Source organism: Paroedura picta, chromosome 16 (genome assembly GCF_049243985.1).
Source record: "Paroedura picta isolate Pp20150507F chromosome 16, Ppicta_v3.0, whole genome shotgun sequence".
NCBI classification, from domain to species: domain Eukaryota; kingdom Metazoa; phylum Chordata; class Lepidosauria; order Squamata; family Gekkonidae; genus Paroedura; species Paroedura picta.
Window position 1 is genome coordinate 21,354,932 of NC_135384.1, and position 23,271 is coordinate 21,378,202.

General features: G+C 47.3%; 2 protein-coding genes across 2 annotated transcripts in view; one reads left to right on the forward strand and one right to left on the reverse strand.

Moving 5' to 3' along the window:
• KAT7 (lysine acetyltransferase 7) overlaps positions 1 to 23,241 on the reverse strand; it is a 35,062-nt gene extending 11,821 nt beyond the window's left edge. Inside the window, exons 1-9 of the mRNA XM_077315529.1 lie at positions 23,019 to 23,241; positions 19,056 to 19,203; positions 16,955 to 17,131; positions 15,196 to 15,435; positions 15,005 to 15,087; positions 14,405 to 14,494; positions 13,197 to 13,295; positions 10,874 to 10,984; positions 6,502 to 6,693 (exon numbers count right to left, since the gene is read on the reverse strand). Coding sequence (XP_077171644.1) covers positions 6,502 to 6,693; positions 10,874 to 10,984; positions 13,197 to 13,295; positions 14,405 to 14,494; positions 15,005 to 15,087; positions 15,196 to 15,435; positions 16,955 to 17,131; positions 19,056 to 19,203; positions 23,019 to 23,033 — 1,155 coding nt within the window. The 5' untranslated portion in view covers positions 23,034 to 23,241. The remainder of the gene's footprint in view (positions 1 to 6,501; positions 6,694 to 10,873; positions 10,985 to 13,196; positions 13,296 to 14,404; positions 14,495 to 15,004; positions 15,088 to 15,195; positions 15,436 to 16,954; positions 17,132 to 19,055; positions 19,204 to 23,018) is intronic.
• Positions 22,720 to 23,271, forward strand: part of FAM117A (family with sequence similarity 117 member A) — a 56,422-nt gene continuing 55,870 nt past the window's right edge. Inside the window, exon 1 of the mRNA XM_077315532.1 lies at positions 22,720 to 22,774. Within this exon, the coding sequence (XP_077171647.1) occupies positions 22,735 to 22,774 (40 nt within the window). The 5' untranslated portion in view covers positions 22,720 to 22,734. The remainder of the gene's footprint in view (positions 22,775 to 23,271) is intronic.

Consider the following 23,271-nt stretch of genomic DNA (forward strand, 5'->3'; position numbering starts at 1 on the left):
TGGGCTAGTCACAGTCCTGTTAGAGCTGTTCTCAGCAGTTCTGTCAGAGCTCTCTCCACCCCACCGACCTCCCGGGGTGTGTGTTGTGGGGAGAGGCAGTGAAAGGTGTTTGTATGTTGCTCTGTGACTCCTTTGGGTAGTGAAAACTTTTCTTCTTTGCTATTGGGGGCTAGGGTGGGGAGAGTGAACTATATGTTAGCTGTAGTCAGTGTGTCGGGGTGGGAATGTATCAAATTTATATCCTCTTATAATATTTGAGTGCAGCAGCCTCCTGGGCAGAGCCGGTCCAGCCTCTGTTTCTGGTGCATGGGCCGCATCCTGATTGGCCCATGGACCGGAAACAGAGGCCAGACCAGCCCCCAATGAACCTGGCGAGGCGCAGTCTGGTGCAATCAGCATCAATCTGCCCCTGACCGCCACCGGGATAGGAGGTCGGTGAGCCGGGGGAAGGGGAAAGAAGGGAGTTCCCTGGCGGGAGGGCTGCAGGGTGGTGGTGGTGGTGGTGGTAGAACCGGGTTCCCGACATCACTCCCCCATCCCGAAAAGGACTGCTGTGGCCTCTCCAAAGCTCACTGCTCTTTTTCTGGGCAGGAGGGAGTCCTGGAGGGAACTCCATGGCTCCCACCCGCCCCAAAAATGCCTGCTGAGCAAGGGGAGGACTGCCAAGTGTGTGGGGGGGAGCAAAGAGGATGCTAGTGCCTGTTGTATTTACAGATACAATGGGCTTGAAATCTAGTTAAAAATATAAAATGATTAAAAATCTATCCACTCTCAAGCAGGGTCGAGTGCATGGACCGTGAAGACAACAGCGGCCTGGTAAGACTACAATCACCCAAAGGACACCTGAAAAAGAGCAGCCTTGCATGTCCTGTGGAGTTCCAGCAGGGCATGCACCCCTCCAGGCAGCTGGTCTCATAGGACAGGGGCCACTACTGAGAAGGCCATTGCCCCTGTTGAGAGAAGGCACCGTCAGTAAACGCTGAGGTGAAGATCGGAGAAGGTAAGGAGGATCATGCTCAGAGGCGGTCCTGGGCATATTAGCAAACCGTCAGCATTTCAGGAGCCCAGCACAGAATGAGCCTGACTTGCAGATTCTCAGGTAGCCAGCCTAGCTAAGCATGCCTGTGCAATTAACCATGATGATGCTGGGGACAGTGAACTAGCACCAGGCGTCCGGGAAAGAGGAGGTGAACTGGCTTTGGTTCAAAGTGCAATGCTCCCCTATCGGCCCGTTCCCCGCTCAACAAGAGATCTGCTGTAGAAAGCAGTTCTGGAGGTGGAACATGGAACTGCCAGGGGGTATCGATGCCAGACTGAACAAGATCAGTGATGCCAATTTAGCAGTTTACAGATGAGCAGCCACAATTAATTGTCCTCTCAGGAGCGAGGGAAATGTAAGCGGAGGACTGCAGGGAAGGATTACAGAGGGTTGAACCGACGCTGGGACTGTTCTTGGGACTGTTGCCAGCTGATGGGGCTCTTTCTCCTTCATCCTTGGATGCTACCCCACACGTCAAAAAACTCTACCCAAGGAAGAAGGAAAAGACCCGGTATGTATCTGTGTGTCTGGATTTCCTTATTCTAGGTCTGCAAACAGAACTGGAAAAAAATGTCCTGTCCTTTTAATAGAGGTTTAATGTGGGGAAAAAGGGGCTTTTAAAGATTTTCAAGTACTGAGGTAAGAGAAACATCATCTCATTAAGAAACATTCCACCCCCCTTCAGGCAGCTGACAGCACCACCAACCCACTCCCTGCCCGCAGAATCACAGAGCTGGAAGGGACCTCCAGGGTCATCTAGTCCAACCCCCTGCAGAATGCAGGAGTCCTGCCAGCAACTTGGGTGGGACAGGAATATGGCCCACTGCTGTGCTCACCTCATCCACGTGCAGACAATCAAAGGCTTCCAAGGTGAAGCCACCCTGAATTGAGGGAAAGCCATATGCTGGTTACAGGGTAAACTGGAGTGTCCCCTCGCCCTGCAAGCACAGAGGTCACAAGCCCAGTTCAATTCTTCTGTGGCTTAAAGGGAAGCTATTTTCAGGAGACTGGCTCTGTTAAAAGCACAATTTACGAGCACCGCAGAACAGATGCACTGGTTTGACTGTTCCCAAGGATAGCTATCAAGTGGCAGTATTAAGTGGTTGCCTTTGGGTTTGTTCTTCTAGCCATTCGGGGGTGGTGTGCAAGAATATCAAGTAGAATGTGCCGAGCCACAGCTGATGTATGGAGACCCCAGCAACAGGGTGCTCATGGCAAAGCAGTGTCAAAACTTTAGCCGTATATTTTTATCTGCCTTTCATTCTGTATAATGGATTGTTGTAAGTGTGAATGCAGTTAGTTTAGGTTAGTGTAGCTTGCACCAGAAATTCTGGCTGCAAAGCTTTTGATGTGTGAGAATGTGTCTCCTCCCAACTTTGGGGCAGGAGGTGCCACTTGTCTCTTACTGCCCCGAGGATGGCATCTGGAAAGTTTTGCACCCAAATGGACAGGTGGGGTGCTGTAGGTTAAGATGGAGCAACAGTTCCTAGGTGTTTAGTCTTAGCAAAGCTTTAGAAACATAGAATCATAGAGTTGGAAGGGGCCATACAAGCCATCTAGTCCAACCCCCTGCTCAACGCAGGATCAGCCCAAAGCATCCTAAAGCATCCAAGAAAAGTGTGTATCCAACCTTTGCTTGAAGACTGCCAGTGAGGGGGCGCTCACCACCTCCTTAGGCAGCCTATTCCACTGCTGAACTACTCTGACTGTGAAAAACTTTTTCCTGATATCTAGCCTATATCGTTGTACTTGAAGTTTAAACCCATTACTGCGTGTCCTCTCCTCTGCAGCCAATGGGAACAGCATCCTGCCCTCCTCCAAGTGACAACCTTTCAAATACTTAAAGAGGGCTATCATGTCCCCTCTCAACCTCCTTTTCTCCAGGCTGAACATTCCCAAGTCCCTCAACCTATCTTCATAGGGCTTGGTCCCTTGGCCCCAGATTAGAGATGTCAGCATTGTTATATCCTCAATAAAAAGATTTTCTTCAACTGAGTCTCAGCTGGGCTCTCACAGAAAGGCGCAATCGTGATCAGCCATGGCCTTCCTCCTCTGTCTGCCCTGGCTGCCACCCATTCAAGTACTAATGCGGCTGACCAAACCCTGACCAGGTCAGACTAATCGGGGCTATCTAGCTGCACCAAGAGCATTAAGGAATGTCTCTATTTATTTGATTTATATGCCGCCACATCCAATGGGCTAGCGGAGGTTCACACAATTTAAAACAATAAAACAATAAAACCCTATAAAAACACCCCTTACAACAATACAAGATGGAAAGATAGACGGCGACCTCTTGCTCAACATAGCCAATCCCCTTCCTCCGTCCTCTACCCAAAGACCTTGAGAGTTTGCTATTCCACATCCTCCCAGGGACCTCTTGTAGAATCATCTTGAGACTCTCCAACCCCCTTAAACATTCTGGGAAGTGCTGGATGCTTAAGCCTCTAAGGCAGATTGCCCTCAATAGTTCCCTGTTCCTCTGACACTCTAATGAAGGCAAAAGATTGTGTAGAACAACATGATGCTGTACTGTGTTGTCTAATGGCAAAGCTAAAGGACACCTGAGAGCAGAAGACCATGCCAAAGGTGGCCAAAAGATCTGATAGCCAGAATGCTGTGGCTAGCATATCTAGGATCTGAGAAAGCCAGATATGACCAGATACGAGATGGGAGATATATATGAGAGACAGAGAGACAGAGACAGAGAGACTGGCCACTCTTGAGTCCCCATTAGGGAGAAGATTTTTTAAAGTTTCTTCAGCAGCAATGAGTTTTCCACCGTGTGTCTCTAAGAGACTGAAATGTAGAAGTAGAACAGGTAACAGCAGTTCAGAAAGACAGCTCCTCCAGAAAGTGTGCCCTCACCTTTTGGAAAGCCCTGACAACTGGAATGCGTTAAAAAAGGTTTGAAGAATAGAAGTTTGATCTTTAAAAGGAAGGCAAAGCTGGCATGTTTTTATGGGTCACCCCAAAGCAATATTTTCCACTGAATCTGCCATAAGAAAGGATACCTTGCCCATGATAATCCTTCCAGGTGGGCCAGTGAGCCAGGAAATGCTCAATTCCAAAAAGAACACTGGCCATTCTTTCTTAGCTAAAAAGCCATTTTTCCCATTCTGCCAGAAGACAGATCAGGAGCCAGCTGCTGAGTTAACCACCTGCTTCTTTTCCTCCTCAGAAGCCAAGGGGAGGAAGAAGGTGGGCCTTGCTTCTGCCAAGATTTTCCTGCCAAAGTACTTGGGAATGAAAGGAGGGGGAGGAACTGGAGTATCCCACGGAAAGTGAGTCACTCTTAAGCTCCCCGGTGAAAAATCTTAACTGCATAGTGGCAAATCAGGGGTCCCTAAATTCGGATTGCCTGGGTACTTCAGGGGTCCCCAACACGGCATTCGCGGGGGGCACAGTGCCTGCCAACACCTTTCCTGCCACCCACCAAGTGCTTTAAACAAAGTGGGCAGGGTCAGGTGGCCTTTTCTCAGCAGGGCTTCTGATTGGCTGTGCAGATTGAAAGGCATCCTGTTAAGCAGAGCCTCTGCCTGAAATGCTGAAGAGTTACTATTAGAGTTATACATAACCTCACTGCGGGACATTTTGTGCTTGGCTTTGCTTTCTCTGGTGGCCATTTTGGGGTGGCACAAACTCCAAAGGGCTGGGGACCCCTGGTATACTTCAAGGTTTCCCTCCAGCAATTGAGGGAAACAGACGGGACAGAATAGCCTTTGTATCTGATCTTATCAAGGGCAGAGGCAAGACAGAAATGCTTTCTCACTCAGTTTGCTCAGGACCAGCTGCTCTTGGACTCTGCCCAAACCATCTCTCCTAGTTCCGTGATCTAACTTCCTTATGACAGAGACAGAGGGGCTCCATGACAGCAGAGCACAGAAACTGATTCCAGCAATGCAGGATTAAATGCGAACAGTGCCCTGAAGCAGGCAAGAGAACTTGGGTACTAGGAAAGAACTCAGGTTTGACAGGAAGAGGTTAAGTTGGTTAGGTTTCCGAAGGATCAGAAGTTGTGAGGGAGCAGGAAGGGCTAGGCTAGCAGGTGCGTGGGGAAGGATCAGATTTTTGCTTAAGGTCCCCTGTCTGGGTAATTTGAGCACAGAAAAGGTGCGACAGCACTCCAGCAAAGTTTGCCAGGTCTAGCGTGTAACTAAGAAGCAGCAGAGTAAGGTACTTTTTAAAACCTGCCCAAGAAAGGGTTTTGTATTGTTTGAAACTTGTATTGTTTGAAACTTAACCCCTGGTTGATGGCTCAGCGGTCTGTTAGGGGTGTGGGGAGAGACCTTGTTCTTGTTCAGTTTTAAAAAGCAAGCCCTTTTTGTTGTTGTCAGATGACCTCATTATCCTTCTGTTATCAATCAAGGCCCTCAGATCTTTTTACTGGCCCCTTGGGAGGCTTAGCGCAATGGAAAAGGTGGGAAATTATGACGGGAAAAATCCTGCAGGGTGCTGTCTAGCTCCCAGACGCCTTTTCCTCTTTCCGCCACTGACCCTCTCCATAAAACCGAATAGTGTCCCCGAACCATTATTTCAAGCTGTACAGTGCCTTGGGTAGTTGACATGTTATTAAATAAATACTGTGGCCTTGAACAAATTCTGCAAGACAGCCAAAACATCCCTTGGCATTAAAGGACCTTGAGAGAGGAGAACCCAAGAAAGCTACACTCCCCACCCTTCAAAAGACAACACTGCAACTGGCCTTCTTACCCTGCCCAAGATGAACCTAGAAGAGACTCCCACTCATGACCACCCTGACGCATTCAAAACCACACCACCTCCCTGACCCAATGAAGGAATGGTCCCTAAAACTGCAGACCTGCGGATAATACAGGGGAACCTTGCTGCTTGAATGTGTGAGCTTGCAACCACAACGGGAGATCAGCCCAAGATCTCACCAACTTTTCGTTTAGCTCCCATGTAAAGTAGATTTGAAGCTGCTTTCTAATACTCAGTTGCAATGTTCAGACACATCGTATGACAAGACTGCAGTGGGAGATCTCTTCCCAGGCTAGCCCGATCTCATCAGTTCTCTAAAGCTAAGCAGGGTCAGCCCCGGTTAATATGTGGACCGGAGACCAACAAGGAAGTCCAGGGTTGCCAGCAACAGCAAGCCACCTCTGAACATCTTTTGACTTGACAACCCTATGGGGATTCCAGAGGTCGGCTGTCACAGAGGTCGGCAATAATTACAATAATAATAATTTAAAAAAAACTTCCCACAGGCAAAAATCTAGCTCATGAAGGAGAAGGGTTTTAGCTTTCCCAGGTCAGACAGAAGGCTGTTTTCTTTCTTTTTTAAGAAGACCGGGAAGGATCCAAGCATGCAGCTTCACAATATTGTGCCTAACTGGCATGCCTGGCTTCGTACTCTGCCGTTGGCCCCAGTGGATACTCTGGCAATTATTAAGCTTAACGTATGAGCTTGCCTTTCAGGAAGTGGCTGCAGTCTCGCTTACCATGTGCCTGCGTAGTATCGTCTGGCTCTTCATGTACTTGAGGCAGAATTCGCACATGTAGAGACGCCCAAGCCGCGCATACTCCTCTGGGTAGGGAGAATGGTACCAGGTGTCCAGCTCGTAGCGGCCAAAGGCTATGGTCTTGATCATGTTGCTGCCTTCTGTGATCTGGCCCTGAAGTCGCAGCTTTTCCTGTGGATGCAAAGAGACAACACGGGTTTGCCTTCTTGGGTATTCCTCCTTTTCCATAAAAAAACAACAACTAGCGTTAAAAATAAAGTCATGAGAAAAACTGGAGTCTGTAGCCTGGGAATGAAAATTAAGGTGATGAAGGGTCCACAGATTTGCTTATTTTACATAGTTATTCCTCCTGTCACACAGAGAATCAAGGAGCATCTAGCCACAGTGATCCATGTAATGGTCAGCTCTAGACTGGACCACTGTAACTCGCTCTACCGTTATCCTTGACCCGGAAACTGCAACTGGTCCAGAACGCAGCAGCCCAGGCCCTCACAAGAACATCTTTGAGTGCTCGTATTTGGCCTGTCCTTCAGCAACTACTTCTGCTCCCAGTTGAAATCTGGATCAAATTTAAGGGATTGGTACTTACCTTTAAGGCCATTCACAGACCAGGCATACCTAAGGGATCACCTCTCTGCCTGTGTCCCCTGAAAAGGAATTCACTCTGCAAATACCAACCGGTTGATAGTCCCTGGCCCCAAGGAAGTACTTCTGGCCTCAACCAGGGCCAGGACATTTCCAGTCTTGGCCCCAATTGGTGGAATGAGCTCCTAGAGGAGACCTGGGCCCTGATGGAGCTGGCACAGTTCTGCAGGGCCTGTCAGATGGAGCTCTTCTGCTAAGCTTTTGCTTATAACATCCAATGGGCCCCCTATAAAGAATACCCCCCACAAAAACATCATTGAACAGCAATTGCACTAGAAAAATATCTAAACCGATGCTGATACTACTTATAGAATGTGGTTTAAAATGGTTTAATAATGTTATTCATTCTTAACTCATACTATTGTTATTGTCTATTGTTGTACACTGCACTGAGCAGGCTTGCCAGGAGGGCAGCATATAAACCAAATAAATAACTAAGACACATTGACCACTGGCCCCCTCCAACCACGTGTGCAAGTTTTAACCCAAATCTGTGCGATTTTTTAAAGCCTAAGGGGCTAGAAGCTTCCTTGTTCAAGTAAAGCCAGCTTGGTGTAGAGACTTCTAATCTGGCGAGCCAGGTTTGATTCCCCACTCCCCCACATGCAGCCAGCAGGGTGACCTTGGGCTCACCACAGCACTGATCGAGCCGTTCTGACCGAGCAGTGATATCAAGGCTCTCTCAGCCTCACCAACCCCACAGGGTGTCTGTTGTGGGGAGAGGAAAGGGAAGGCAATTGGAAGCCCCTTTGAGACTTCTTCAGGTAGAGAAAAACAGCACATAAGAACCAACTCTTCTAAAAACAAGGCTGAAAATGGTCAAGAAGTTGAATTCTGAATCTGCTATGTTAGTGTGTGAAGATGTCCTTTCCTGGCCCTACAATTGCAAAGCTGCCCCCACCTTCCTTTGAATTATGCCTGGGGGAATGGGGGTGAGAATAGTAACAAATACATTATTTAAATAACTAAAACAAAAATTAATATTTTTAAACGCCTTCGTTTTGTTAAAGGTTAATGAGGTATCCTGTGGAAAATTAGGATGCTGAGCACAGCAGTGAGGCAAGGAATATGTTTAAGGAAATGTGAAACTCCCTGACTGAGTAGGGGCTATTCCCTTAAGCAGCTGTGATGATGAGCAGCCGCAGGTCGAGGAAACATGGAAGCCTGATGGGCCAGCCACTGCTCTCCTGCCCTTGAGCTACGCAGGTGAACAACATGCTTTAAAAAATTAGCTCCAACACAAACCTGGGGGGGGGAGGTGCCCACCCCCCACACAAAGCCTCCTTTGTCAAAAGTGAGTGGGATCGACCCCTTGGTCAGTAGACGTAAAGCCAGCATCAGGCCCCCCCATTTAAGAAAATGGCTTCTGGAGGCTGCAGCCTATTCTCAGCAGTCCTCCAAGGTGAAGGGCTTCCGTTCTCTACCGCAGCAGCCCCTTTGAAGATAATTTAAACCTCTCCCTTGGCTTGATCGGTATTCTCCGGCAGAAGTGCCTCTGATCTCTCCTTGAAGCTGCCGCCCGAGGGCACGTCACAGAAAGCAAGCATCAGATGAGCGCTAAGCAGGCAGGAAAACAGATTCATTCCCTTGCCCCAGGACTTCTGGCACTCTCTGAGCCAGGAGATGAGCCGCGCCAGCTTGCACCCCAGGCAAACGCTTTGGATGCCTGACGCTGCCTTATGTTGAAACGCAGCGAGGCTTATTCCAAGCAAAAGCATCGCCACACTGAAACTGACGCCTAAATCTTCTTGCACACACTCAGACTCTTTTCTGCACCAGCCCCCAGGCGACAGAGAGCAGCTTTCCTTTGCCTCCGGACTGCAGGCAAGTAGCACTGAGGCCTGATGCAGCGGCGGGGTATGTGTGTGTGGGAGGGGGATGACACTCTCTTTGTATAATTTGTACAATTATCTGGGTCAAGCTGCATGATGCACGGCGATTCCTTCCAGCACTTTATATATTCATTTATTTACTTATTTTTTTTAAACCCCAAGCAGCTAGGGGCAGCTGCATCAGAGTGGATGAAGAGTGCACAGATGAAAACTGATTGTTTCCTTCACGCTCCTTTGCAGTTAAAGCCTGCCTCCCCACCCCCCATCAAAATTACATTGCTGAAGTTGATTTTTTCACCCCCCAGGGAAAAATCCAGAATCCTGTAACTTTCTTCTCTGGTGGGGAGGCGTGAGATTTTTCTTTCCTACCCAACATATTTTTCTGAGGTACAGTTGTTCCAGGTTCTTTTGGATCTACCTACTTCAGAGTTTCCCCATAAATTCTCAAGCTGGCATCACTGTTTAAAAGTGATGCTCCAGAAAAAATTAGGTGAGACAGGGGGAGGGGATCTTTTGGGGATCTCCGTGCCCCCAGAGAGAAACCATCAAAGTCCTTGGCTATATGAGCGTTCAGGTTTTCCACTGGTCACTTTCAGAATTTGTTCTTCTTTTAATCTGCAAATCTTTTGCAGAATCTGCAAATCTTTTGTAGAGAGGCCCCATATTCAATTGCCCCTCAAGTTGCTGACAGTGCATTTTTGCCATGTGGTGTCTTGCAGTACCTCTTTCTGGGCTTAATCACACTAAGGAAAGCTTCTCTGCTGCTTGAAATATTTTAAAGCTCTAGGAGCAGTCATACGTTTCTAAATAAGCAACTCCCCAGTAAGTAGCCCATCCTGGGTTATCAGGTCAGATAATCCTGTATCCTCTGTGGTTCCCAAAGGCAACTGTTACTCATTTTGTTCTTTATTGGGACAACACACATTCTCATAACTGGTAAGCCCCCCTAGACGTCCATTTAGCAAGCCACAAGAGAAATTGAATTGTCCAGGTGATCAGTTTGGCAGGTAAAAAATCCAAGGAAGGGACAAAGAAAACCCATGGACATACCTAGGAGGAGCCAGGCATAAGGAGGACCAAAGTGTGGCCTTGAATAGCAGAGGGACCCCAGTGTGCTGCCCTCTGTGTAAGACTGCCAGCCCATGGCCTACCGCTGTGTCTTTTCACGGTGCTCCAAATTAGTCCACCCTCTTGTTCACTCCTCCATAAACTTCAATTCCAATTCTCTCTGTTGTCAAAAGGTTATTAACATCACTATACTGACAGGTGATGAAAGAAGGGCTGAAGCTGCAGGTAAGCAGAGAGAGCAGGTATGCTCTGCCCCATAACTTATCATACCGAGGATCTGTGTGTTATCACTGCAGGACCTCTGCCATTCCCATGGCTCTGCCCCATCTTTTCCTTTCTGTCCTTCCCCTCAAAGCTCTTTCTGGCTGGGAAAACCCACAGCTAATTAATTGCAGCATCAGTTGCCTGTTTCTCCACTCATCTCTCTCTTAACGTTTAACTCTATGCAAAAACCTGGACAGCAGACAACTTCGCCAGAAGGAACCCACCCATTTGCACACAATGGCTGTTACCCGTTTTAAGTCATATGGCAAGGATATGATCTGGAGCAGGGGTGGGCAAACTGTAGCCAGTTGGCAGGGGCTCATGGGAATTGTAGTCCATGGACATCTGGAAGGCCACAGTTTGCCTACCCCTGATCTAGAGCCTGGTCTTTCTTCCTTGCTCATGTCTACTAACACTTGCTTAAGGGTTTGTGAAAACCCCACTGCAGTGATTCGGACTCTAAAGCAGCAGGGCTTTTTTTGGCTCTGAGCCTGGGAGGTGAACTCAGGTGTCTCCCAGGAAAACCCCCCAGCCCCACTCACCAAGTCCTCTGAGGCTCTGGCTTGCGCTCGGCGAAAAAGCTCAAGGTCATATTCACTGGTCAAGTTCTCTAGGAGGGGTTCTCGAGTGTTGCCGTAGGTTTGCCGGTGTTCCTGAAGCAATGATTAAAAAAAAAAAACATTTTAAAAATATAGAGTGCTGAAGAGCCCGCTTTTCGCTACCTAAAGGAGTCCCAAAGTGGCTTACAAAGACCTTTAGGATGCTTTGGGCTGATCCTGCGTTGAGCAGGGGGTTGGACTAGATGGCCTCTATGGGCCCTTCCAACTCTATGATTCTGTGATTCTATGATTCTACCTTTCCCTTCCTCTTGCCACAACAAACATCCTGTGAGATAGGTGGGACTGAAAGAGCTCTAAAAGAACTTCTCTGAGGGAACTGTGACTGGCCCGCTGCATGTGGAGAAGTGGGGGAATCCAACCCGGTTCTTCTGATTAGGCCCTGCTGCTCTTAACCACCCCCTCATTTCCCCTGGTCCTCAGGCAAGTGAGTTTTCACTAGTCCTCCACTCTCCAGCCTCACTTGCTGGGGGAAAGAATGCTAATGAATGATATTGTGAAAGGAGGCTGCTTTGGCAAAGTGGAGAGCCTCAGCATGGACTTATGATCAGGAAGAGGAGCATGTTGCTCAGGGTGGGGAAGTCAAGTTCAAAGGAAGGGAGACACCCCACCCCACCCAGATGGCAGAGCTAGGAGATCCTGTGGAGGATGGGAAGTGAGGCTGGAACTCACAAACTGATTCAAAATAATTAGATAACCATTTCACTGTAATACATACACAGGTGTCTATTTTATACACATTAGTTCTAAAGCACGGCTATCCATCCCAAATAGGATAGGGTACCATTAGACAGAACCTCCTTCCCTGGAATTCACGTATCAGAATCTATTCCATGGACCTGTTTGATTACTCTTCTGTTAAATTGTTATCTTCTGTTACTATTCCTATTGTCACCATTGTTATATTCTAGTTTATTGGCAATACTGAGTTCAATGTATAATTCTTTATATTCCATGTAAACCGCCCTGAGGCGGCATATAAAAGTAACAAAATAAAATAAATTAATTTTATATAGTGTCCAAACATTTGAAGGTTTTGTAGCGGATTATTTGGACCTTGAATTAAACTTGGTAACTGACAAGTAACCAACCAGGACTAGTCTGAAGAATGGGTATGAAATGCATGCTCCATCTGTTGACCTGTAGAAGAAGGGTTGGTTCTTGTATGCCGCTTTTCTCTACCCGAAGGAGTCTCAAATCGGCTTACAATCACCTTCCCTTTCCTCTCCCCACAACAAACACCCTGTGAAGGAGGTGAGGCCCTGAGATCACTGCTCGGTCAGAACAGCTTTATCAGCGCTGTGGTGAGCCAAGGTCACCCATGCTGGCTGCATGTGGCAAGCGCAGAATCAAACCCAGTTCACCAGGTTAGAAGTCAGCACTCCTAACCACTGCACCGAGCTGGCTTTACTTGAACAAGGAAGCTTCTGGCCCTTTAGGTGCTCCTAACCGTTACACCAAGTAGCCATGCTGCAGGATTTTTCACTAACTGGAGTTTTCAAGGTGTCCAAGGGCTGATCCATACAGAGTGCATTATAACAGTCTAGTTTAGAGGTAACCATTGCATGGAACTATGTGGCCTTGTCATTCAAGTGGTGTGTACATTGGGGGGGGGGGCATCTTCTCAGATAAAAGGCTGGTATAATGTCTTTTTTGCATTTAATTTGCTTTTCCAGTATAACTCTTAACTGAGACAACCAGTACCAACTGCACCCCATGGAACAGCCCACCTGAGAAGCTCACACAGACTTCTACACTTCTGTCATTCTCCAGAATGTGAAAAGCTAATGTTCAAGAGAGCATTTTTGAAAAGAGACTGGCATTATAGTTGAATGAAGAGGTCAGAGGACACAGTTCAGTGCAATGTTTGTTGTAGTTTTCACCTGCTTTTGTGATCCTTTCTTGGTGGACCTATCTACCTTCAATCGTTTGCATGCTGTAATCCTGTTACCACTGGTCATTGACTGTCTTATGCTATCTGACAGCACTACTGATATCCTCTAATCCCCCTTGATTATCAGTGAGAAAGACTATAAAGTAAATAAATCTAGTCAGTCGTGCTGCAAAAGGTACAACAAACACGCAAGGGAGGCCAGGATTATCATCTGCATAATGCCGATGGGGAGCTAATTTAACTCTGCCTCTTCTGCAGGGAGAGGACATCCCACACGAAGCTATGAGACCGGGGAATGTCCCAACTCCTTACTCCCGACACTCCAGGGAGAATCAGAGGAAGAAGTTTCTGTACCATGTATTTTTCCTTCTGCTCCTTTGTCAGCCCTGCGTTCCTCTTCTTCCTCATCTCTGCTACTTTCTCTTTGTATCTCAGCTGTCTCTCAGTCGGTGCCTATGAAGGTAACAAAAAGAAGATCAAAATGTGCACTGAAAAAAGAGAAAAAAAAGAAATAGGACAATTCAGATATGCTGAGAATCCTCCCCCCCCCCCTTTCTGACCAAAGCAGATAAGCTACTGGTCAAAGGCAGCTTCCTATGCCACAGCTTTCTGGCTTTGACTGTCATGTATGATGTGGTACAAAGCATTTTCTTCTTTCCCAGAACATGGATCTGGCAGTTTAGAGGCCTGATCACTGTGCTGGTGATGTAAAAGACTTGTCCTGTTGTTGGCTGTAGTTAGGAACTGGTTGGCCACTGTAAGACAGGATGCTGGACTAGGTAAATCACTGGCCTGGCCCTGCAGGGCTATTTTTATGTTCTTCCAAGAGCCCCACTGGATTAGACCAGGGGTCCATTCAGCCCAGCACCCTGTCTCACACAGTGGCCAACCAGTTCCTAACTACAGCCAACAACAGGACACAGAGGCTGAGGCCGTCCCCATTGTTGCCTCCTCCCATTTGGATTCAGAAGCTGGCTGCATCTGAACATAGAGCTCCCCTTTAGTCACCATGGCTAGTAGCTACTGATAGAAATCTTCACGAATCTATCTAAATCCCCTTTTAAAGCTTTCTATGGCTATGGGCATAACTACACCTTCTGGCAGCAGATTCTTCATTGTAATCACTTGCTGTACGAAGAAGTATTTACTTGTATACAGCAATACTTCATAGACAACCTCAAGGAGCCCTAATCTTAATGTAAAACTCCACTGGGAGGTAAAGGACATCTTCACCTGGTCAGAGAAACTCACCTTCTCAGAAAAAAAAGAGACAGAAACATGGTCCTGACACACATGCAGGGAAATAGTTCTGGGAGATGGACACTCCTCTAACCTATATATCTGCAGCGCAGCCCAGAGGCTTGCTGGACACACACACTACTTTCTTTTAAGTGCCAGGTGAAAGCTTTTGAAATCTGTGCAGCTTGAAAAGTGAGTTTGTGTTCAGACAGAATGATTTCTATACAAAACAGCTTTCGGTTGTTTCAGAGAAGACAAAGGTGCGCCTTTCTGAAATCGATTGTCTAGTAGGGGGTTCAGAGTACCTGCATACATGTTTTTACCTGGTGTCTGGTGGCATGCCTGTTATTGTCATCCTGTCGGTGGGACAGCATCCTTTCCTCTACTTGTTTGTCCCGGCTCTGCGCTCTCACCTGGAAATCCAGAGAAGATTGCCATAAATGGCCATGTGAGTTTTTATTCAGTTACGGAAGGCCCTGTGCCTTTAAAAACAGAATTAAGGGGAGACTTGAACGTGGGTGCCTTTGGAGTCTGTAAACAGAAATGGAAACCCAAGTTGGTTTACAACATTCTCCGCCTTCTCCATTTGGTCCTCACAAACACCCTGCAAGGTAGGTTAGGCTGAACTTGACTGGCTCAAGGCTGCCCAGTAAACTGCCACAGCAGAGTGCAAATTTGAATCTGGGTCTTCCAAATCGTAAACTGACACTCTAACCACTGCAACACACTGGTCCTCAGTACGAATATAGCAGATGACATATGTAATAATATATATACTATGACAGAGACCTCCCATTATGAACTATATTCCTCTGCAATTCCCTCGACTGTCTTTCCTCTCCCCATCTTTCTAGTTTATCCCTAGATTCCATACCTGTCTTTATCACAGACTGAATGGTAGAAGGCTAAGAGATGGAAATTACCTTGCACTCATCAGCCGAAAGGTTATGATACAGCGGACATCCAGATATGGAAAAGTGTCTCTCGTGCTTTCCCGTCAGATGTCCTGTGGGAGAGTGAGAAGAACAAGGCTGACAACAAGAAAAGGCACACAGGGGGATCAGAGGCAACTCCGATCATTGAGGTTCAGACCACAGGGTAAGTGCCACTGTACCTAAGGAATTGCAGCCCGGGGTAGGACACTTCATGTTGAAGTTGTAGCTTTCGTGGAAGCGACGGCGTTTGGGGCGATGAGACAGGTCACTCCCAGAATCCTTCATGGACATATCCTTGGCGATGCTCTCATCGTGAGACATGTTGGGACTGGAGATATCGATGTCGGACTCTGAGGATGGGGCGTTCCCAGTTGGTGTGCGGGGTGGGGACTCGTCATGGTCAGCAGCATTTTTAGTGTCTGCAGAGAGTCAAATTTTGGCAAAAGAGGGCACATGGTTCTAAGAAAGGATAGAAGAGGGATTGACGTGATGGGAATAGCAGGCCTAAAACCCATATATTGTAATGGGGACATACTGTTGCTCTCCCTGAGCAAAACTCTGAGAGAGATACCGAATCAGGGCAATGCTTAAAGGTAAAAAGTTGTAATTGGCTCAATGGACATTCAAGATGTACTAGAGAGATGAGGCTTCAGAATGGAATTCATGTGTTCACTTCCATGAGGTCTCCATCCAGGAAACAACTTAACCAAACCCAGTACAGCCCAGTGTCAGCAAGGTCTGTTGAATCACAGGCCCTCCAACCATATGCTTGGAGTGCTCTAAAATAGCAGCAATGCTTGACTTCACCTTAAGCGCCCACAATCTGGAGGAAGATATGGAGCCACATGGGAGAATAATGACCACAATGTATATTACTATTACAATTATTACATTACAATTACAACTATATATATATATATACACACAAACACGAAAGTAGGTGCAAACCTGAAGCAATCATATTTAATTTCAAAAGAGGAAACACTCATGTTTCAGGGCTTAGCTTTCAGGGCAAGAAGGCATCACATAAACACCTGCTTCAAAAGAAAGAAGCAGCAATTTCAGCATGTTTTTGCCAGGTTCAGCCTCTAATGTCAGGGACCCCAGCACACTGCTCGAAGTCAAAGTGCTATAGAGCAGGGGTAGTCAACCTGTGGTCCTCCAGATGTCCATGGACTACAATTCCCATGAGCCCCTGCCAGCGTTTGCTGGCAGGGACTCATGTGAATTGTAGTCCATGAACATCTGGAGGACCACAGGTTGACTACCCCTACTAAAGAGCACGCCATAGACACTGAACCAGTGATACACCACAGGGAGGAGATAAGCCTTAGGTGTGAGAAACTCATGTTCAAATCTCAACTGTGCCCATGTTCACAACATACATGCGAAAAGACAACATCTAGAGCCCAAAGGGCAGAGATATAAAAGCAAGATCAAAATAGCATCTCTCTGAGAAATGAGCACAATGCGCAGTCCTTGAGATCACACCGGTAACACCTGATATCACGTGACAAGTTTAACCTCAACTTTGTGTATATAGTGACTGCTACATCTTGTCTCAGCCACTGGCTCTATTTCCAAGACTTTGCAAAATTCCAGAACGATTAAATCCACTTGGTTCCTTCCCCAAAATAAATATATTTTAAATGAAATATTTTGCCTTTGCCACTCCTTTAGGGACTATGGCTCCTCTCTAGCGTAATCAAGGGTGCCCACATTTCCCTGTCCTTGAAAGGCAACAGGAAACACAAGTCTTGCACACTTCTGGGCTACTCTGAACTTTTAATGCCTATCTCCACTAGCTGGTGATTGAGCTTCATAGACACTCTGCAAAGCACACTCAGTTCTGAATGCTGTAAGAACTAAGTCAGTGCATCTTCAGACCATGCTGCTTATCAGCATCCCTGCTCATCCTCACCCAGCCTGTTTACAGACCTCTATCAGAAAAGTCAACCACTTGCTCTGTTTCAGATCCAGATGAGCGGGTCTGCCGGAGTGGATATTTTTTAGGTGTCACAGGTGCAGGCTGCTGCTGGCTGCGGGTTACCCTCCTGGTAGAATAAACAGGTTCTTCTGCTCCAAATGACTGAGGATTACGAACTGGACTGGAATCTAGTGGAAGGGGGGGGGAGAAAAAAAACAAGGGTTGCATGACAGCAAAATGTACAAGTCCTCAAGAAAGAGACGAGTACCTACCTGTCCCTCTAATATAGCCAGACTCAAATTCTGAGTTTGAGGGAGATGACAAGGGTTAAAATAAATGAGCAGTTCAGCTAGCCTGTCTCAAGTACAAATTGCAACACAGTCATGAGCTCACTGGTCAGACAAGCCATCCTCCATAAGTAATATAACTGCACTTGAATGTCTTATGAGGCAGTAGTCACAATAACTGTGGATATGAAGAATATTATTATTATTATTATTGTTGTTGTTGTTGTATTTATACCCCGCCTCCCCCCGAAGGCCCCCTAAAACCATAAATAACAATAAGATCCAATAAATTTACAATAGTGGCAACAACAATGGCTTAATCTTACTCATTTGGTTTCCGCATCCTCAACTACAGGAGGGGGGGGGGGTGAGACTCTCTACCGCCAATATAAAGAGACTATAGGATGGGTAATACTTGTCTTGGCAGGAGTACGTGTGAACAGGATCTGGGGGTCTTAGCAGACCAAACACTGAACATGAGTCAGCAGTGTGACTTGGTAGCTAAAAAGGCAAATGGGATTTTGGGCTGTATTAAAAGAAGTATAGTGTCCAGATCACGTGAGGTAATGTTACTGCTTTACTCCATTCTGGTAAGATCTCACTTGGAGTCCTGTGTTCAGTTTTGGGCACCACAACTGAAGAAAGATGTAGAGAAACTGGAGCATGTCCAGAGGAAGGTTACAAAGATGGTGAGGAGTTTGGAGACCAAGATGTATGAGGAAAGGCTGAGGGAGCTTGGTCTGTTTAGCCTGGAGAAAAACAACTGAGAGGTAATATGATAATCATCTTCAAATACTTGAGCTGTGTCATAAAGAAGATGGAGCAGAGTTGTTTTCTGTTGCCCCAGAGGGTCAGACCAGAACCAATGGGATGAAATTAATTTAAAAGAATTTTCGGCTAAACATCCATAAGTTCGTGACAGTTAGGTCAGTTCCTCAGTGGAACAGGTTTCCTTGGTAGGTGGTGGGTTCTCCTTCTTTGGAAGTTTTTAAGCAGAGGCTAGATAGTCATCTCACAGAAATGTTGATTTTATGAACTGAGGCAGATTGTGAGTGGGTGGGAAGGAAGGGATGTGCCAGTGTTTGTCTCTTGTGGCCCTTCCTGGCATACCCAGGAAATTGTCGATTGCCACCGTGGGATGGTTAGGTGAATTTCCTGGCCAGGCTGGAGCCTGGAGGTTTTTTTTTGGGGGGGGGGAATTACTTGGGCATGAAATTGGGGTCACTGTGGGTGGGCAGGTAGTTGTTTCCTGCACTGTGCAGGGGGTTGGACTAGATAACCCTGGAGGGCCATTCCAACTATGATTCTATGAAAAAGAAGCTCCACATTCAGAGGCTGATAACCTCTGAATATCAAGGCTGGGAGGCAGCATGAGGTCTCCAAGCACCGTTTGTTGGTCCTCCAGGACAACTGGGTGGCCACTATGTGCAACAGGACACTGGACGAGAGGAACCACTGGTCTGACTGAGCAGGGCTCTTTTTATGTATGGAAACACTGAGAGTGCCACTAAAGCACATCTTTTTCTGGTGTTAAAAGATTAAACTCCAAATCTCAAACTCCAGTTCAAGAATCTTAAGGCGCTCGACTGATAACACCATTAGTTTACAACAATTCCCCAGCTCTGTGCCCCATTCCATCATGTACTGTGAACTCCCACTGACAGTACTAACCAGGAAAAAAAATGCTGCCCTTGTGATGATATCTATGTGCATTCCACAGTGCAAAAGGGGCCCAGAGGATAACCTTCCAACACACCCATAATCCTAATTTCCCAAAAATCCACTATAAAACCTCCCATCCCCCAGCAATTGTTTGGACACTTACCTTGAGAGCTCTGGCTGAGCCTGGCAGAGGAGCGGGTCACCCGTGCCGACTGGCGTGTCATTCCATCACTTTCTGAACTGTCTGTATGTTCCGGATCAGTAGAGAAATCGGAGTCTTCGGTCCCGTCAGAACTGCTGCCCGCATTTCTCTGAAAGTTCAGAGTTCAGATGCATGTCAAATGTGTCATCTGAGGCTCCTCAAAGAGGTTTGGCGTCAGTAGCAGGTTCAAAGATAAGCAGCCTCATAAATGGCTGCAGTTAACACCATGCCGAAATGCAAAGCATAACGCATCCATTCTTAACTTAAACCACAGAAGCACTCCCAAGATACCATCATGCATCAGACTGCCAAGATAATGCAGCGGTCAGAAGAGCAGAGGAAGCCTGAAAAGATCACTGTTCAAATCCGGCAGGAAGCCCACGGGATGACCTTAGGCCAGTTACCCTGAGTTGCTGGGAGCAAAAAATGGGGGAAGGATTATGAATGTCAGGTTTGAGCTCGCTGGAAGGAGGGATAAAAGGGGATAGACAGAGAAATCATTCCTTACAGGAACAGCTGGAGGTTTTATTATTATTTTTAAGCTGGTCTTGTTTCTGTGTCATTTACAGCAGTGTGACATAACAGAAAATGAACACAGGATGCTTTCCCTGGCCTGGAAATAGGTTGTTATTGCTGCTGCCACCACAGAAAGCTGTTGCCCCTGTTGTCTGCTGCTATGAAGGTGCATTTGGCGGCCTCTAATAGACTGGCTCTTTTTTTCATATCATCGGGAATTTGGGAGGAACTCAAAGGTGAACCAATTATAAACACTTTCCCTAATGAACTTACACAATCAGGACCACTACTTGTTTCTGGCGTGCCTCCTAAGACTTCAACAAGTATTCATCAAGCAGAAACTCAACAGATACGGTGTTTGCAGGCATGCCACGGAAATGCAGTGACAGTGACATCTGTTGAATGTCTGCCTGTACTGAGCTGTTGAGATCTCAGGATCACTGCCTACAAAAGAACACAATGCTAGATGCTATCCATGCAAAAAACAGAGAACACCCCGCTTCATACATATATTTCACAGCCATAGCAGGGGAAGATGACAGGTGCTTTGCGCAGCAGATGGTTCTAGGAAGATTTAGACCAGGGATAGTCAAACTGCGGCCCTCCAGATGTCCATGGACTACAATTCCCATGAGCCCCTGCCAGCAAACGCTGGCAAGAGGCTCAGGGGAATTGCAGTCCATGGACATCTGGAGGACCGCAGTTTGACTACCCCTGATTTAGACCAAGCCATAAGGGAAGGCAAACGTCTCTGTTCAGCTCCCTTTCAGGGTCAGACAAGGCCCTCCCTTTAGGTGGAGGATTTCTGCCTCACTACCTCCTTGGACTATAATATTACAGAAAAGTTCCCCTGCTGTGCTTTGGGCTGTTCTTTAATCACAATTCCTCCCACTTCTGTTTCCCCAGGTTCTGTATCCCGCTTATGTAACACTGATAAATGGAGCACAACAGGTGCTGGGGGGTAGAGAGGTGGGAAAGAAGAGAAGGCAGGAGAAGCTGCACAGCGACAGGGAAACAAAGCTCCCATTGATACAAACAGAACCCTGGATACAGATAGATCCAAGTCCTTCAATGCTCGAAGTGCTTTTATTTGTGACTAGCTTAAACCCAGGTTATTGCAAGGCTCTTGCACTCTGTTCTCCTCCATTTGGACACAGGCCATGACTGAAGACCTCCCGGTTTTGGAAGCTCTATGTTCAAATTGTTGCCATGTGCAAATGCAAGTTCCTCAATGAATCAGACCATATTTCTCTTCTCAGTAACCCAGATTCTAAAGCAGGAGGTAGACTGAGGACTTCTGAAATGCAAAAGCTTATGTTTGCGCTTTCTGTTCGGGATGGGAGGAAAGAATGTAATAAGTCCAATGGCCAACCAGGCTCGTGCTCCAACCAGAACCCATGAGGCTGCCTTATACTGAATCAGAGCGCTGGTTCATCAAGGTCAGTATTGTCAGCATGGTGTGATGGTTCAAAGCAGCGGCCTCTAATCTGGAGAACCAGGTTTGATCCCCCACTCTTCTTCCACATGCAGTCAGCTGACTGACCTCGGGCTAGTTACAGTTTAGTGCTGTTCTCACAGAGCAGTTTGTTTAGGGCTCTCTCAGCCCCAACTACCTCACAGAGTTGTGAGGGAGAGGAAGGGAAAGTGATAGAGTGGTGAAAAGCGGAGTATAAAAACAAATTCGTCATCATTTACTCAAATTAGCAGCTGCTCTCAGGCTGAGGTCCTTTGCATCACCTGTTATGTAAGCAGAGATTGAACCTGGGACCTTCTGCATGGCAACTAGGTGTTCTGCCACCAAGCCACAACCCCTCCCCTTGTTCACAACTGTCTGACTGCTTGCTGAAACTCTTTGAAAAATTGTTTTACCCAGAAGGTCGGTTCTTATATACTGCTTTTTCTCTACCAGGAACAGTCTGAAAGCAGCTTCCCTTTTCTCTCCCCACAACAGACACCCTGTGAGGTAGGTGAGGCTGAGAGCCCCAAGATTACTGCTCAGTCAGAACAGCTTTATCAGTGCTGTGGTGAGTCCAGCTGGCTGCATGTGGGGAACAGGGAATCAAATCTGGCCTGACAGATTAGAAGTCCACACTCCTAACCACTACACAACACTGAACAGAAATACCCAGAAATGTGAGGCTAGAGGGAATTCCAGCCACCTTCCCAAATATATATTTTACACACACGATTTAGCGGGTAACGTGTCCAGCTAGGACAACTCAGATTAAAATCCCTCCCGTGCTATAAAATTCAACAACTGACCTTGGGCCTACTCTGTCTCCGCTAATCTACCTCAGAAGGCAGCTGTAAGGAGTTAATAAGGAAGGAAGAACCTGAGATCCACAAAGGAATGAAAAGACGTTAGAATTATGTTTATCTGCAAAATGTGTAATTTTGCCACGATAAATCTTGAAGATGCTACACATGCTTTGTGCAGTGGCCTAATATGGCTAGACCTTTGGCATTTCCACAATGCCCAAAGTCCCTTGGCAGAGAACCACTACTGAAACTAGCATGCATAGGGCTTGCCCCACAGAACAGCTTTGATCAAGCTGCCTTCTCATGTATTTTATTACAGGCAGCCTGACTCAAAGATGTAGTCAGAGGCAAACCCTAGTCCCATCCCAGTAAGCATACACAGAACTGTAGGCATAATTGCTGAACAATTTAAAAAATCTTGGGATTTCAAAAGCAACAAGGGGAGGAGGAGAGAGGGGAATAGAGATAAAGCAGCCCAGGCCATTAGAAAACCAGTGGGGGAGGCCGCAGATCTACACAATTAGGCCCTGAAGATTTAACCCTCCTTTTTTGCCCATCCCCCATGGTCGACTCAATTTTGCCTGCTCTGTTTTGAACCTTCTCCCAACATCTACCCTTTGCACCAATCGAAACACAGAGGAGGTAGGCCTTTCGAACGCCTCGCCGTCCAATGAGAAACAGGGACTAAAAATGAGCCGGGCAGGGTTTCAGAGACGCCAATACAGGCCAGAGTTCTCAGCCAATCAGCGCCGACCTCAACACCCGCTCTACAGGCACACGGCCAAGTATGAAGTCGTTGGGAAGCCAGCAATGAGGAAAGGGGGGAGAAAACCGCGCCAGTAGGAAATGATAGGGAGGGCAGCCAATGAGCATTCAGCCGCAGAGCCAATGGAGAAGGAAGGGAGGTGGGCTCGAGCGCAAACTGAAGGGGAGGAGGGAAACAAATAACCGTTGAGGGTGGGGGTGCGCGTGACTGACAGCGAAGTTGACCAACGAAGACGCGGCGGGAGGCAGCGGTAGCCATTGGCGTTGCGAGATGAAACGAGGGCTTGAAGGCCTACGTTTTTAACTGGTTTTCGGGCCTGACGGTCTAATGTGGGTAAAGGAGAAGCGAGGGGAAAGGGTTTGTTTCGGCCCGCGCTCTCTCACCTTCCTGCGCGACATCCTCGTTGGAGGAGGAGGCGGCGGAGGCAGCGAAGGTTGCTGCGCCCCGGCCGCCGCGTTGGCTCCAGCTGTCTCCGTGGTGACTGGCGTGTCTCCGGTTCTCCAGCGCCAGGCTGCGCCGCTTCGGTTTCCCTGCTATTCCAGCGGCGACCTTTCAGCCGACTCCCTTCACTCTTCCGCCGGGACACACGACGGGGATACACACCCCCGTCCTGCCTGTCACGTGACGCAGACAAGC